Raw genomic sequence first — 17,897 nt, 5'->3', positions numbered from 1 at the left:
GCAAGCAGCTGTTGCGATAATGCAAATTTATTTGCAAATACTATCGAAAGAGGTGGGGGGTACTGCAAATCTGGGGAGACTTGTGGTCACTCAGCTTCTAGGGAACACCACAGGCCGGTTTCAAGGAGAGATCTTTGATGACCTGTGCGAAAGCTCCTTGTGAGCCAATAATGATAATGATGATGATGATAGATAGATAGATAGATAGATAAATAAAACGGTTGTCAAAACAAAACAGAATCCTTTTCTAAACACCAACGATAATGTGGTCCTTGGCTTTGATAAAGGCCATCTTTGATTATAATAGCGTTTTTGTGCATAGTCAAGAACCAAACCGACATTTATAATATAAATTGGTGTGTAAAAGTTGTTTTAGCAAAGAAAGAAAATGAAGAATATATATATATATATATATATATATATATATATATATATATATATATATATATATATATATATCAGAACGGTCATAAAATGTGTTTTCAGTCGATATTTAATCAATACGGGACCAGTTTTCCTACCTAGCAAAAGGTGACGAGTTTTCCGGCTACGAGTTTTCCGAGCACCATATATATATGTACACACACGCGCGCGCGTGGGCATATGTATATATACATGCATATGTATATGTATATATATATATGTGTATATATATGTGTGTGTGAGTAAATATATATATGTGTGTGTGTATACAGGGTGTCCCAATAAAATGTATACACTCTTTAAATTATCTCAACTCGCTACATGAATACGCTATGTCACGTTCCCAAGAGATGTCGAGGAATAAAGAATAGCACTTCCAGCAGGATGGAGCACTTCCCCACCATCATCATGACGTAAGAGCATATCTTGATAGTCACCTGCGAAACAGATAGTTAGGACGAAGAGGAAGTATCGAGTACTATCCATGTTCACTAGATTTGCCCCCCCCCCACCTAGATTTTTTGTTGGGTGCGGAGGGCATGTTAAACACAGGGTTCACACCACAAAACGAGCTACAATGAATGAGTTGAAAGCAACAATTGAAAGAAGATGTGTCAACATACCAACTGAACTGATTAGGAACGTTTTCGATTCAATCAGTCAACGTTATCAGCTGTTCATGGACCACAATGGCCAATAATTTGAACACTTTCGATAATAAGCTGGTTTCTATATTTGTTCACAGTATTTTGATGTATGAAACTTTTCTTTTTTTATAATAAATGTTGGTTTTATGGTCATTTAAAGAGTGTATACATTTTATTGGGATATATAAGAGAAAGAAAATTAAAACTTTACAATCAAAATTATTGTTCGACTGAATACTCCAAAGAACAATTTATAAAGTCCTTATTTCGCAGTATTTATATTAGATTGACGTTTGCCATTGCGTATATCAGGTATTGCATGACAATAAAATAAATGACACATCGAGAGAATAGAGGGCTCATCAGCTAGCAAGTGTTATCTAAAATATATGCAGAGTTTAGTAAATGAAAAATTTGAGAAAAACGAAATTTCATCACGAAACATTTTCATATAACGTATATAAATATGAAAGTTATTTTTATGTTAGTAAATCGTCATAGTATAAAAATATGTAAAGAAAGTTGAGTGAAGAGTAGTCACAAGTCAAAATATTCATAGAGTAAATATGTGTAAATGTTATACGTATGTGAGTATTTGGCAGTGTGGCATTGTGTATGTGTGTATGTCGGTTTACCTTTGTTTTTGCTAGTGCGTGTTTAGATATGCATGAGGTGAAGGTGGTATGTAAGTTACTGGCTTTTTTTGTCTTGCAATACCGGCCCCTCAAAACACGTAGTGGTTTGTAGAGAAGATTCTTGGGGGTCTTCCATGCAGATACAGTTGGTAAAGTCTGTCTAGTTTTAGTTGTTTGTCTCCTCGTTTTATAGGAGTGTCTCACATTGAACTGGCTTATTACTTTCACATGTAAGACTTACCTTTTTGGGGAGGGATGCAAATATTTCCATTGGTTGAAAATACTTTGGAGTTAACATGTCCATGTAAAAACTTCCTTGCTTTAGAAAATGAAAAGGAAAGTGAATTTCAATGAAGCGGAGAAAGAAAAAAATGTAAGCAATTATAGTCATTTGCATTTTTAGTGTTCATAGGAATCACTTCATGCTGAAGTGACCACAAGTATTTATTGAAGTGACCTATATATCCATTTGGCATGACATATAGTCAGAGTGGCCTAGAGTGACCAGGCCATGATCCGTTGGATCTGTGCTTTGAAGCTTTCTGACAGAGACCCTATATATTAATTGAGGTCTAGACTGGGTTTAGCCAGTGTCTAGATTCATTGGTGGAGTTGGTTGCTCTGATACGGTCACCTCCAGCACATGTGTGGCCCAGGAAAATTGAGAGTATTGTCATCCCTGGCTTCTATCATTAAGGCCGCCCATGAAAAAGATGGACCGACTGCATCAATCACAGGTCAAAATATTCATAGAATGAATATGTGTAAATACAGATTATAAAGATTTGAAGAGCGCCGGCATCAGACAATGGATTGAAAGTGGTGGCGAGTGAACATTTGAACCTGATCGACATGGCAGAACTTCCAATACTTGGACACCGGGAAGTAAAGGAAATAAAATAACTAATAAGTAAATAAATAAATACCTATATAAGTAACTGAAAGTTAACACTACGTCAGAATGAAAAAAAAAAATAAATAAATAAAATAATAAAGTTTAATTGCTGAAGTTCTTTGCACAGTTTATCTTCCAATGGAGATAGGCTTGCTTGGTGTCAAACTGACCCGCGTAGAAAACAAAAGACCGACATATTTTTTGTTGTTATTTTTGAGCGCCAATAAGCTCTGTGACTGCCGTCTATGATTCCCAAAGATGGTTGGAAGTAGTCCTTCAAAAGGTCCGTTTGAAATTAATACACCCTAGAGTCTAATTGGTCCTCGTGTGACCAAATAAATCACTTCACAGATGCTGCTGCTGCTGCTCTCCAGCAGAGGAAATAAATGTAAACTGCTACATTACCCCCCGCTTAGGCAGAAAACCGACTGAGCGAAAAGTAGTCGTTTTTGGTAAGTGTAACAGCCGGAAATAAGAAAAAGGAACTCGTTGATGTGAATTCGGTTTATAAAAGTGCTTTTTTGATTGTCGATGACGTCTGTTCGATTTATATGAACACTATCCGTCAATTGAGATAAGGTCAAGTCGAGATAAGAAAATTGATTATTGCCAATATTGCATATAAACAACGCAAGTAAGATAATATATATACATACATACATACATATATATATATATATATATATATATATATATATATATATATATATATATATATATATAACGATAAAAATAAATAGAACACAGGTAAGATATATATATATATATATATATATATATATATATATATATATATATATATATATATATATATATATATATATATATATATACACACACACAATAAAAGCAGTTTTGCTTGGTAGGCGTGTTAGATTTAACTTGACACTTAAAAATTGGGACGAACAAAAGGGACAGGTATCCAATTCGCTTGTTGAGCGACGGAAATATGAAACAGCAAACTGAAGCGTAGACCCGTAGATGATAGAATCTTTAAAATAGTTTCAAAATTGTTTTAGTGAAACACGACTGACTATTGTCGCTGTCGACATAAACTTTCAATACGACTTGACCGACCGCGTAGGTTCGTCAAGCATTAAGATTTAATGAGGCCAATCGACGGGGAAAAAAAGGAAACGTTTTATTGAAATACGTGAACGAACCTGAGAAAACGATATTAAATTGAGTGAGTGCATTATAAACGTTTGCTGCTGTATTCAACAATATGCCGTGAAAACGAAAACAACAGAATCAGAGTTGAGTAAAAATGGTATGTGGGGTGTTCTCGGCCACGGCCACCCTCTTAATGGTTTTGTAAAAAAAAAAAAAAAAAAAAAGGAAAAAAAAAAAAGAAAAAAAGAAATTTTGTTTTCATCTCTCTCCGCACAATTGAAGACGACTGTTCTTTTATTACTAGTAGTAGTATTTTCCAGTGACAATCTATGCTAGGATCAAAGCGTAGTACTTGTACGTCATTGGTTTTGTCCTCGGTCCGCGAAGAAGAAATCCTTCAAGACTTGCACATAAAAAAAAAAAAATGTCCTAATCAATAGTGTCTCTTTTGATGGAACTGGATATTCTTCGCATTAAAAAACAAAACAAAAACAACAACAACAACAACAACAACAATCTTGTATCTAACTCTGCCTTCGTGGAGGAGACAAGCAGAAACATAATTTTGTAAAATACCATTGCATTCAATCAAAGTTTAATTTGTTAATCCCAGTGCAGTCCACTTGAACAGGCCAAATTGGCCAGACACTACAAATATTTCTTTTGAATTTCGTTTCTCGTGAATTATAATTTTAAAATAGCAAACGTTCTATTTTTAAGAAGAAAGTGTTTTTCGGCCTTCAAATTGTGAGGACCCTAAAAAAATTCTAAATGAGAAGCAAGAGAGATGCACTCAGTGCACTCACTGAGTAAGAAAAAATATTTTTATTGTTCAAGCGAAGATTAAAGTGTAGTCTGTTTTGTCTACACTTAAAGGAGAAAAATGCTCTTAAACTGATGGATTTATTTTTTTTTTTGTTTTTGTTTTTGTTTTTTGCTCCCAATGCACAGTAGTACCCCTTAAGAAAAACTTAGTTAAAAACGAGTAATACAACTTAAAATACACTCACCGAATTGCATACAAGAAAAAAAGTGGGACACATTATCATGGATTACTTCTCTGCAGACAACAACATGGTCATCTCCAAGTCCAAAACCGCCCTCACCACAAGTAATCAGATTTTGTTCATTCCATTCAATATTTCCAATCCTTTCATAATATTCCTCGTGGCTCAATTGACAACCTATTCATAGCCATTATACTCGAGTGGCTTTAAAACTTACTAAAAGGGTGATTTTTTTTACTTAAAAACAAAATTAAACCACAAACAGAAACAATGAATTTGAAATGTTAATTTCTGCACAACGTTGAATTGTTTTGAACACGACTAAAGAAAAAAAAAAGTTCCGCCTTTTCAATTAAACATCGAGCGCAGATCAAAGTGTAGTTTCTGTTATGCCCCCATTCGTAGGAGAGAAGGATAATCCGCCGAGACAATTTTTATTTTTATTCCCAATCCGCAGTGCCCCTTTTTAGGGGTTAGTGGATTTTTCTCACATTTTTTAAACCGACCTTGTGGCTAACTTTGCTCTTGTGGAGAAGGAAAGGGGGGAATAAATAAATAAATACTTGCTAAAAATGCATTTGAGAGGTTCTGTCAAACATTTCAGTTGAAATAAAGACGATATTATAGTAAAATAAAATAAAATAAAATTACTAAAAAAAAAAAAAAAAAATGGGACAGAAACCAAGTAAAGATGATCCACAAAAAACTGGGGATCGGCACAACAGAGCTGCTAGTCGAAAGAATAGGGAGAGCCGAAAGCATGCGAAAAAAAACATTGATACAGCTATAACCACGGACGGATCGGTTTTTAATGAAAAAACGCAAGAGGAAAAAATCGTTATTCCGCAGGATGAGCAGAATCCTGAAGTTAGAAGGTAAGTGAAATAGGGGGTAGAGGGAAGAGGAAGGTCTTTTCCTTTTTTTTTTTTTTTTTTTTTTTTTTGTAATCCCCCGCTCCTTCATCGGTAAATCGAACTGTCGCTGTAATATGATTTCCAGTAACGCTCTAGTGCGTATGTGTGGATCCTTAGATAAATTTAGTTTTTTTAAATTTTTATTTATTTATTTATTTATTTATTTACAAAAGAGTCACCAGTCACCACTTATCAAGGCCCGGAGGCCACTCAAGAATAAGGATAAAGTGTGTCATAGTAATCGTTAGTAGTGTAAATTTGGTAAATTCGATTACTTAAGTGGAACGGGTGATCAAGAACTTGTTTACATTGGACTTGAAGACGACCATATGGTAGTCAGCTGGAAAGCAGGCAAACGAAAGACAGTTCCACACTCCACATGTGTGCAGTTCTAAGAAAGAATCTTTGTTCATGGAATCTACGTTTAGGTTTAGGCACCGATAAAGAGTGGGGGGAAATTATTGATAGTGGCTTCAGATAGACGAGTGTTTATTTATTGTCCACTATTACCATATAGATATTGAGCCCCGAGTGACAGCAAAAGAGGGGTGACACAATGTCACCCCCCCCACACCATTTTTTTAAAAATTACATTTTCACTCCAAACAAGGCACATTGCCGCTTTGATGTAGAGTCTACTGTCAGGGACATAAGCTGCAGTGGTACTACGTAGGGAGTTGGGCAGCAAGATGTCTGTTCACATTACACTTGAACTTCTGCATGTCAGTACAGTTGGGGAAGCAGTGACCCGGAAGGGAGTTCCAAAGCCTAGCAGTTCTGGGGGAGAAACTACTGGAGTAGAAAGCTCTCTTACACCTTGGGATCTCTACTGTGTAGGGATAGGTGCATCAGAAAGTGGCCATTAAAAGTGATGATCAGAACTTTAATAATTCAACTTACTATTTTTCGAATCTTATAACTACTTGAAAAATGTAATTCAAACCCTCATTTTTTTTTTTTTTCAATTAAAGGAGCAAAGACCAAATTAAAAAAAAAAATAACAGGTTTAATAGCAAATTATGCAATATTTGTTTTTTTAAAGCGGGTTTCTTTACAAAAAATATAAAGAAAATCAACATATTTTAACTTGCTTATAAATATATGTATATATATAAATGCTAAAAAATCACTTACTTAAAAAAATATACTATTAAATGAGTGGTTCCATTCTTCATTGTTAAGAATTTATCCATATTTATATTTTAAATTCCATGTATTTTTTAAATAAAAGGATTTTTTAAAGCAAGGGTCGTAGAAAATCGCATTTTCGCAACGTGTTTTGCACGAAGCTGTAAAGAGCTGCTGCTGCTAAAATGAAATTTATGAAATACGGATTCGTCCAAGGGACATAAATAATGTCTCTTTTTTATTGCGTGTGTTAATCAAAATTAGTATTTTTCATCCTCTGTAGTTAAAAAGGAAACGCACATTCACTTATAAGTTTTTCCCCTAGAACAAAAAATCCGCTTCATCGATTTTTTAAAAAATTCTTTTAATGAAATACACGAGTTTTTAATTGATATATTTTAATACTTCTTTATCGACTAAACTTTTTTTTAATATCTAAAAAAAGAAAACATTCAATGAAATAGAAAAATTTGCCGTCAGCGTCTGATATTTACTTGACGATGTAAGCATAACATGAGCTTTCATTAAAAAAAAACAAAAAACAACGTGTTTTTTTTAAAAGAAAATGTTTTACACCTTTGGACTTTACAGGTAAATTTCCAAAAAACTATTCTTTCTTTTTTTTTTAAATTAGAATATTTTCTTTATTTATCTTTTATCTTCAATTTGTGATATATAAAACTTTGGCACATAAATTAATTATTAAAATTTTAAAAGACATTTTAAAATGGGGGGGGGTGAATTTGAAAAAAAAAAACCGTTTCTCTAAAATATTATACTTGGTTTATTGGAAAGAGCATAAAATTTCACATTGACCCTGAAAATATCTTTAAAATTGAACGAATAGAAAAATTTTGATAGATTTTTAAAGTTTAAAAATTTAAAAATATTTAACTCGTAAAATTCTAGTAGGTGGCTCTCGTGCCTGTCAATGCGTGAGGTATAGACATAGACGCACAAAATAGGTACAATTAATTTTATTGCAAAAGAAAAAATAAGGAATACGATTCATACTAAAATTGAAATAAAAATAAAAAAATAAAAACAAGAATTAATTCAAAAGGAAAAATTGTATGGTGTTTCTGCGTTAAATGTAAAAAAATGTTGGCGCTTCTACAGAATTGGGACGAAATTTTGTAGTAGATACGTAGGTACGTGCAAAATGAATGTCGATGTTCTTGTCGATGTTCTTGTTTTTACTTAAAAATTCACCAAAAAATTAACCAATTTTAATGAAATTTTCAGTATTTATCAGATAATGACCACGGAATATATTGAACCCATTAATTTTATTTAAATCTTAGTGGAAATGTATTATTTTGTTTAAACAAAAAATACCTTTAGTAAAGTTATGGTTTTCAGTAGTAAAAAAAGAAAAAAAGCATGAATTTATTTTTGCTTTTTTTTATGAAAATAAAGCATCGTAAATTATAACAATTAAAAAAAAAAAAAAAAAATTTCAGAAATATTTCGAAAAAAGCCCCTAAAATCCGTATTAATAAATTCGATATAACTTGAAGAAAAATGAATTTCTTGAACTATTGATATTATCATTGAATTAAGCATTGTTTATTTAATATTTTCACACAAAAAAAATTATAATAGCCAAAAATATTTCTACTTTTTTTTTTTAATTACAGGTTTCACACAATTTTTATACGTAAGATGTCTGTTCACATTACACTTGAACTTCCTTGTTGCATGAATCTGAAACTTTCGACGTAACATAATTTTTATATAATCTTGAACAATAATTAAAAATAAAATTAATTTAACAACAGTAACATATAAAAATAATTAAATTAAAAAATGGTAAAAAATAATACAAACGTTCAGGATAAGAATGTACGGATGCACGTTTGGAGGAGAAAAAATCTAGCACCCACTACCTCCTTTTAATTACATGACGTCATTTTCAAACAGCCTTTCGACTGACTGAAATTTTTGGGTTCCGTATAATCCGTGTTTACAAAACTCCGTTTGTCGCAATTTTGTGAAAGGGGAGAACCCTCGGTTTATGGGATAATCAAGCTATTTTTTTGTTGTTGTATAAACAAGGTGTTTTTTATTTAATTCAATATATTAGGACTTTACTAATTATCTTTGAAATAGACCCAGAAAATTAATATTTATCTTTTAAAGGATTTTTACAATGAATTTATTTAACTTCAAAATTAAGCTGAATTGGTTGGCTTGCCGTGAAAACATTTTTTATAATTTTTTTTTTTTTTTTCACGTGTACAAATATTTTTTTCCTTTTGGAAATTAACTTTAGTCTTTAATCTTTTAAATACAATCAAAAAATAGTCGGAAACATACAAAAACACATTATGATAAATCGACTTTCAAAACTAACTCCTCCCCCATCTTTATTATACCATTTTTGCCCGTACCTAATAAATGGATTTTCAGATAAAAAAAAAAAAAAATCGTTTCAACTGATTTTTTTGTCAATTCTAATAAGTTACAGTAGTAGCTTCCAAGTTATGCAGTCGGAATTACCTGAATATTATTGAATTATTAACAAAAAACAACTTTAATTGTGTTAGCAGGTGAAAAATTGCCGCTATCTTGTTTAAATCAAAACAGAAAATTACTTCCCTTTTGAACTCTTCTGTGTCTTACGATCGTGTTCATCAAATTCTATTTTTTAATTTTCTTTAATAAATAATTTTCTACCTTATCGATTTTCGTAATTTTTAGATATAATCATCTTAAAAATACAAGGAATACGTAGATACCATTGTTTTCATGTGAAATTTAGTTTTACGATTTCCAAAATTCCGTCCCAATAGTGTAGAAGCGCCCTTTTTTTCATGGATAAAAAACTAAAATTTGTTTATTGTTTGCTCAAAAATAGTATAGATTCCCATTAAAAAATATTTATCGTTCGTTTTCATTAAAAGCTATTTTAATTTTTGAAAATTATTTATTGTTCGTTTCTAATTTGTATATTTAATTACTGTCCAGTTTCAGTATGAGTCGAATCGTTTTCCTATCTTTTTTAATACAATTTTTTAAGCAAACAATCAACAAAATTTAGTTTTTTACATCCATGAAACTAACAAAATGTTTATTTACATTTAATGCAAAAACACCACACAACGTTTCCTTTTGAATTAATTTTTTTTTAATCTCAATTTTAGTATAAATCGTGTTCCTTGTTTTCTATTTTGCAATAAAAATTAATTGATAAAAACATGTTTACGTATTTTTATTTATTTTTTATTATAAGGGAATGAAAAGAATTAATAGAAAATATATTCGAAAATTGTACCCATTTTGTGCTTCTAGGTGCGTGCAAAATGAATGCCGATGCTTAAAATGTGTAAACATTTTGGCTAATTGTGCATAAAATAAAACCCTAAGTTTCAAAGATGGCGGTAGGTCTGTTAATCGAGGTATGGAAGCACAAAATAGATGCAATACTTCCGCTATTCTTGAAAACTGCTTACTTATATATTTGGCCAAAATATTAAGATCTTTTTTTTGTTAATATATTTTTTCTAACATATTTATGCTTTTGTGTGTGTGTGTGTGTGTGTGTGTGTGTGTGTGTGTGTGTGCGTGTTCTTTAATATAGTTGCGTTTTCTTATCTAAATGTACTATACTTTATTTACATATACATTATTTAAATCTACACAGTCTATTACGATCGTCGCCGATTTAAAAAATATTATTTTTTATAGTTAACTATAATTTAGGTTTATTTTTTCACTTCCTTTATAATAAAAATATATAAAAATACGTAAACTTTCTTTATCAATGGATTTTGAGTTTTTTAATCGCATATCTTTTTCAAATGACTGTGTTTATCTTCTGTCAAATTGTTTAGATATTTCTATGCGATTAAAAACACAAAATCACTTTTTTTTGTTTTAAATTTGAATATATTATTTATTGATCTTTTATCTTCAATTTGTGATATATAAAACTTTGGTACATAAATTAATTATTTACTTTTTAATAGACATTTGAAAATGGGGGGGGCTTGAATTAAAAAAAAACGTTTGTCTAAAATATTATATTCGGTTTATTGGAAAGAGCATAAAATTTCACATTGACCCTGAAAATATCTTAAAAATTGAACGAATAGAAAAATTTTGATAGATTTTTAAAGTTTAAAAATTTAAAAATATTTAACTCGTAAAATTCTCGTAGGTGGCTCTCGTGTCAAAATAGAATCAATAGAAATTTTTTTTATAGATTTTTAAAGTTTAAAAATTGAAAAATACTAAGCTCGTAAAATTCAATTAATTTCATTACTGTTTTTTAAAAAATATTTCTATTACTTTTTATACAACTTTAATAGTTTATTTTGGAAGTATAATCCATACAGAAAATAAACAACCCACCTTTAAAAGAGAAATTACGAGTTTTTATATTTTATTCAGTTTCGTGTTAGGGGTGTCAAAAATTCCTACAAAAATTCTGATACACCTACTGCAGTACTGCACAGGTTTAAATAACGTATGTGTAAATAAAGTATATTTAAAAATAGTACATTTAAAAAGAAAACATAACTATATTAGAAAAAATATATCAACAAAAAAATCTTAATATTTTGTCCAAAGTAAGCAGTTTTGAAGAATAGCGGAAATATTGTATCAATTTTGTGCTTCCATACCTCAATTGACAGACCTTCCGCCATCTTTGAAATGTAGGGTCTCGTTTTATGCATAATTACAACGTTTTAACCCTCCTTTTACTTAAAAATTCACCCAAAATCAAGAAATTAACTAATTTTAATGAAATTTTCAGTATTTTTCAAATAATAATCACGGAATATAAAGAACACATTATTTTTATTGAAATCTTAGTGAAAATTTGTATGTGGCATCTGTTGTTGGAAACCTACGGTACTTTGGTCCAGAAGGGATTTCTGCAATCAAAATATTATATGGGAGATAAGAAAGTATTCCAATGTAAGCTAAATTTTTGCTATGTGTAAATGTACTCGTTTGTAAACGTAACCAGAAAACTCCATTAAATTACTTTAATTCATACTACTACTATACTACTACTACTACTACTACTACTACTACTAGTAATAATAATAATAATAATAATAATGATGATGGTGATGATGATAATTTCAAGAAAATTATTGCTTGTATATAATAAAAAATAAAATTTAACTTATAAAACTCACTATGTCTGTGTGTCTGTCTCAAATTTTTACAACTGCATCTCTCCCGAGACGCAAGATCGCAAAGCAGCGGGAGATGGATCAAATGATTGAATTTTTACTGAACTGTTCTTCTATAGGTTTTTAGCCAGTAAAAATAGCTGCAAAGAGGTCAAAATTTTAAAAAAAAATGGAAATTGGAAGGCATAAGTCAACTTAAAATGCTTTTCTACACATGCGCAAATACACATTTTTACATCATAGTTGTTTCATTTTTAATTATTTCTTATTCATCCTTCTACCGCTCTAGAAGATATCGCACTACTGATGCAATTCTCTATATAAAAGCCAAGTACGTCCAAGGATGGAGTACTGCTGTCACATCTGGGCAGGAGCTGCTAAAAACAGCCCATCCTGCCTTGACAGAGTACAAAATAGACTTTGTGGCTTGGTGGGGCTTCCCTGCAACCTCTTTCCCACAGAAGAGACGTTGCGAGCCTGTCTTTGTTTTATCGTTATTTCCATGGCAAGTGCTCGTCTGAGCTCCAATCTCTGGTCCCCCCTCGCCAATATTTGACGATAAACACCCATCTAGCTTAACCCACCGTCAATAATTTTCCCCATTCTTTATCTGTGCCTAAATCAAAACATAGATTCCATGAACAAAGCTTCTTTATCAGAACTGCACGCCTGTGGAACTCTTCTGTTTGCCTGTTTCCCACTTGACTACAACTTGGATGTCTTCAAGTCCAACATAAACAAATTCCTGATGAACCGCCTCCTTAAGTAAGACACTTTATCAAATCTCCAATACTAACGATTACTACGATACTATCCCATTGATTACTGTACACGCAATAACCCTTATCCCCGAGTGGCTTCTGGGCCTTAATAAGTGGTGACCTCCATGTAAAAAGAAAAAAATAAATGATGGCTCAAACGGCAACGACTAAGGCTGGAACACTATATGTTTTGGTTTCAATACTAGCTGATGGTACTCAAGTCATATTTTTTTACTTTTAAATAACTACTATATATTGGATACTATATAATATACAATACCCGATAGAGAATTGCCTCTATAATAATAAATATGAAATCTACATAAATTAAAATTACATATTTAAGCGTATTTTATGACCAGGCAATGCCAGCCGCCCAGTTAGTCAAATTATAAAGAATATAAATTTATTAGACAATGTTTAAAATATAAAATGTAAACAAGGTACAGCCTTCCTCTTTCCATAATATATTTAAAGGACATGTTTTAATTGCTGTCAGTTTGCCGAAGGTCAGCTTTGCAAATATTTTTTTATTATTTCATTTATTTATTATTTTCGTAATTTTTTTTTTTTTTTTGCCGTTGTTGAACACCTGACAAAACAATATCATTGTAACATTTGATTAATCTGAGCAGTTTCCCTGATATTTATGTAATTCCACTTATGAAATATGTATTGAGCACTTTTGTAAAAAAAGAATATTGTTCTTTTAGTTCAATACAGTTGAAATTATTTAATTAATATAGATATTAGTATATATTAGTGATGGGGCGATTCCAACATTTTTCCCGATTCCGATACAATCACAGATTCTGTACTAAATTCCTGATTCCGATATAATTACAGATTCTGATTCTTTATAAATCTTTAAACTATAGCGTTGTTATTTTTTCTCAATTACCATAAAAACGCAAGTTAAATTTGCAGATGTTTTTTCAAACATAAAAATACACATGTGGAAGGATAATCTATAGATTTTAATTTCAATAGTAGCTTAAAAATCGATAAATATTTATTAGTTTATCATTACTATTAGCAGTGGAAGATTTTGCTTGAAACAAAATCGAATAAAAAAAGACAATTAAAAGAATCGTTTTTGGCATCGGAAAATAAGTACAAATTTTTCCGATTCTGATGCCGATTCCGATACCCCTGAAAGATCCGATTTTTCCAATTCCTGATTCTGATTCTGATTAATCGTCCCAACACTAATATATATGCAAGCAAAATCAGATGCTAACATCAGCAGCATCTGAGTGTTTCAACCATTGTAGTCTGTCATGAGATTATTTAATATTTTGACAATATCTTTCATTCTTTTTCTTTTTCAGGCAGAACAATGAGAACTCTGAAAATGATTCACCATTTCTACGCAGCAATCAAAATGAAAACATCAAAGAATTCACTTTGAGTAAAGAGATGGACACATTTCTTCAGACAGACCCGAATCCTAACTACCAAAATCACAATAGAATCCGCCGTTTCCGACACAACCTCGCCCGACAACTACAGCGAGCTGACATGCAGCATGTCCTGGTGGCTTTTCTCAAAGAAGGAATTTTCAATCAAAAGGATTATTTCCAAATAAAAAGCCAACTGCACCCAAAGTGGATGTGTTGGCGGCTTGTTTACATTCTGGAACGGAAAATCAGAAACGATGATGTGAAAGGGGAGACAACTGTCTTCGATTTATTTCTTAAATGTCTGAGAAGTCACGAGATATCTCGCAGTAAACTAGCGGCGCGTCTAATTCAAGAAAGCAGTGATCCGTGTCCGTCGTGGTGTTCGGACGGCAAGGACAAACACATTCTGGATCTTGCTGATGGACTTATTCTGACGCCAAATCTGCTCGGGCATGTGTTGAACAACGTTCGCTGCAGCAGCGAGCAGTTGTCGTGGTGGCGTTGGATTCCCCTAGAGCTCGGCCTTCGAAATTTCAGGGGGGTCTCTCCAAACTCGGAATCGTCTCAACTCACCTTTGAAAGTGAACACAATAAACTGAAGAATGCACTTTATCAATGGGGTACGATGGAAGGTTTTGCAAGAGGGGGACTTGAAATTCTCCTTCTCTCTTTAAGAAATCATGATGATGCTTGCGATATCAACTGGAAAGGCTTGGAGAAGCTTTTAAAAAGCAGGCGATATTCCACATGAATATCATCCACATGCAACAGTGGATAAATGATATTGTTTTGGTCAACTTCTTGCCAGTCATGAGTACTTATACATGTAGGTATCTCAAGCCAAAATTTCATTAAAAAAATTTAATCTGGGGACATAGATCTTTGAAAAAAGTTAAATTTTTTAAGCTGAAATTGTTGTATATTAGCCCTCCCGAGCGTCGATGAGTAACCTAAGTGAACAGATTATTATTATTATTATTATTATTATTATTATTATTATAGAAATGTAGACAAATGATGGGACTCTTATTTATATGCATAGAGCCACACAATATGGTGGTGTGCATTAAGTCGAAAAAACATTAATATTAAAAACAAAAAATCGCCTGTCGCTAAAAATTGTAACGTATCATGTAAAAAAAAAAAATGAATGACACAAAATGGAATAAAAAATAATCAGAGAAAATATTTCAATAACAAAAAAAGGAATATTGGAAAAATAAAACAATTAGATTTGGAGTCGTGGGATCATAAATATTTAAGCCAGATAGATATTTAAATCAATAAAATGTTGTAGGGTTTGTTTATATAATGAAGATTGGAGTGTGGGTTTTAGCAAAACAAAATTTAATTTAGAATAACAATAAGATTGACTGTGACGTCAGTTAACAAACGAAGAGATAATTTTTTTATATGTACACGTAAGCAAACAGTTACAGGGGAGAGTCATTCAGATGCAGAGTTAGACAGTTAGAGAGTGGACAGGAGTTTGCGCAGAAGAGATTTTGTCACTGAGGTCTAGTGGCGGACATTATAGAAAATGTAAAAATAAGAAGAAAATGTTTGCAACTCCAAGACGAACATCAGGAAATAAAGTTGTATAAAATATAATCGCAGGTGTTGACTGTCGTTCTTTTTGGATGGAAGAAATCTTCATTGCAGCTTTTACAGACCCGTCAGTCAAGACCAACTGATGGAAGAAAGTATGTTCTCTTTTTGGTCTGATGTACCCTCACATAAAAATGTTGTTCATCCTTGTAAAGAACTGTTCGCCGACATACAATGAATGTTTTGTGTTAACTGTTATTTGAATGTCTAAAATGTCTGCACGCATGCAGATGCAATAAACATTATACATGCTAGATGATCACATGTATTGATATACAATCACAAACACTAGAGATGATAATGGATACACAGACATAAATATATTTATGTATATGCACACAGTTATATACAACCAGTATATAACAAGATGACAGAGAAGCATAATTTTTATCTTCACATAATATTCATTTTAACAGTTAACACATTGAATCTTTATAATATGATTCATAACATATATAATATTCATTCTAACAGTTAACACATTGAATCTTTATAATTCATAACACAATAGAAATCAAACTAAATTTTTCTTTTAATATAAACAATAAAACCAAATTTATATTTTTGGTAGTTCAATTAGCCATCGAAGTTGGCTTTTCAAAGTTTGTTGAAAATTCGAAAATTTTCTATTTTGTGCGTTACTGATTCAGAAGCCAAATTTCACAATCGCTAACTAAAACACACATTTAGAAGTGAAAAGTCTTATAACTGTAATGCAATCTTGTAAATGAAAATCGGTCATAATCGAAGTAATTGTTAAATCAAGAAAGTTTAAATCTTATTATCTCTCAAAAGAAATATATACAAAAAATAACATGAAAGTGTAAATTTCACTGTTCATATATGATTCATTTCAATAGCTAACACACCGAATCTTCATAGTATAATTCATAGTACATTAAACATGTAGCTAGAGTTTTATTTTAAATAGTAAATCAATAAACCCCTCAGATTTGGACGATGTAAAAACAGATGGAAACACAATTCGATAATAGGGAAAAACTTTAATTAAAGTTTTTAACTCTGACCTTTTTTTTCATGAAAAATAACTTAAAACTCTATATCAAACCCTGGATTAGTTGCCCTTTTTTTACAGAAGAGATTTATAGGCATAGAGACACACAATATATGGGGAATTGTTGAAAAAATATCAATATTAAAAACAAAAAATCGCCTGTCACTAAACATTTATTATTGAAAGAATTTACACTATTCAACTTAAAACTTGGAATGTCACCAAAAAGTATTAATCCTTTCGATAACCGAAATACATTATCTTAAGCACAATTCACTGAACTCCTAGGATCTAAAACTTTTAAAGCATCCGCACCCAACAATCCATGTACTGGCGCAGTGTTATTGTGTATATCAGAATGGTTAGCTGATAACTTGTGTCCATTCTTAGTTAAATTCTCAAAATTTGAAGATTCAATGTGAAAATCTTTCAAAGTTGACACATTTTTATTTTCAGTATTGCTCTGTGATTTAGCATGAAAAACTGTTTTCTTAAAAGGCACAACTGTTTTACTAACAGGAAACTGTTTGTTGGAAATATCATTTGGGGATCTGCCCCTATCTCAGTGTCAAGAACAATTGGGATAGGTCGATCATCTTATAACTTTGTCTGTCATTCATCCTCGTATTCTCCTATGTAGTCTGAGCACGGGTGACTACACACGATGGGAATATTTTTGGGTGTTCCTCTTCTATCTTCTCAGTGTTTTCCAAGAGGTTTGGCTCGGTTACCACTCTCGGATGTGGTATGACTTTTCCGCTGCCCAAATCATTTCTGAGCAACATCAGCTGCTACTCCTCCTTCGAATAGATTGCACATTGTTGTCAAATCAAAGGAGATTCGGTGGAGTGGGACATTGATAAAATTTCCACGAATGCTTTAAATAATGATGGATTCACCAGTGGTGGCTTTTGGTCCGCTTGTTATATATATATATATATATATATATATATATAGTAATTTATAAAATATATATGGCGATTAAGCTACACTGAATATTCGGCGTTTCATCCACTCTAGGATTCCTCAGGCTTATGCGCGAATTCTGTGGTTGTTTATCGTTTTTATATGGTCCTCTTCTATTGATGATTTAGTTAGCCAATCAGCTTTCTAGTATCCACCGCGCCCCTTAAGCCTGAGGAATCCTAGAGTGGATGAAACGCCGAATATTCAGTGTAGCTTAATCGCCATATATATT

The 17,897-nt window shown here is 31.8% G+C and overlaps 1 protein-coding gene across 2 annotated transcripts in view; it reads left to right on the top strand.

Annotated features, from left to right (window-relative positions):
- The window catches only part of LOC145242177 (uncharacterized), a 102,917-nt gene extending 87,230 nt beyond the window's left edge, over nt 1-15,687 (top strand). Inside the window, exons 1-2 of one of the 2 annotated variants that reach the window (XM_080105169.1) lie at nt 3,489-5,595; nt 14,005-15,687. In XM_080105169.1, the coding sequence (XP_079961295.1) occupies nt 5,390-5,595; nt 14,005-14,827 (1,029 nt within the window). In that variant the 5' untranslated portion in view covers nt 3,489-5,389 and the 3' untranslated portion in view covers nt 14,828-15,687. Of the gene's footprint in view, nt 1-3,488; nt 5,596-14,004 lie in introns of those variants that run through there. The other variant, XM_080105170.1, reaches the window with a different exon arrangement.
- The last annotated feature ends 2,210 nt before the right edge of the window (nt 15,688-17,897 follow it).

The sequence above is a fragment of the Euprymna scolopes genome, chromosome 21 (assembly GCF_053919585.1).
Source record: "Euprymna scolopes isolate OS-2025 chromosome 21, ASM5391958v1, whole genome shotgun sequence".
NCBI lineage: Eukaryota > Metazoa > Mollusca > Cephalopoda > Sepiida > Sepiolidae > Euprymna > Euprymna scolopes.
This window is presented reverse-complemented; position numbering and strand designations above follow the sequence as displayed.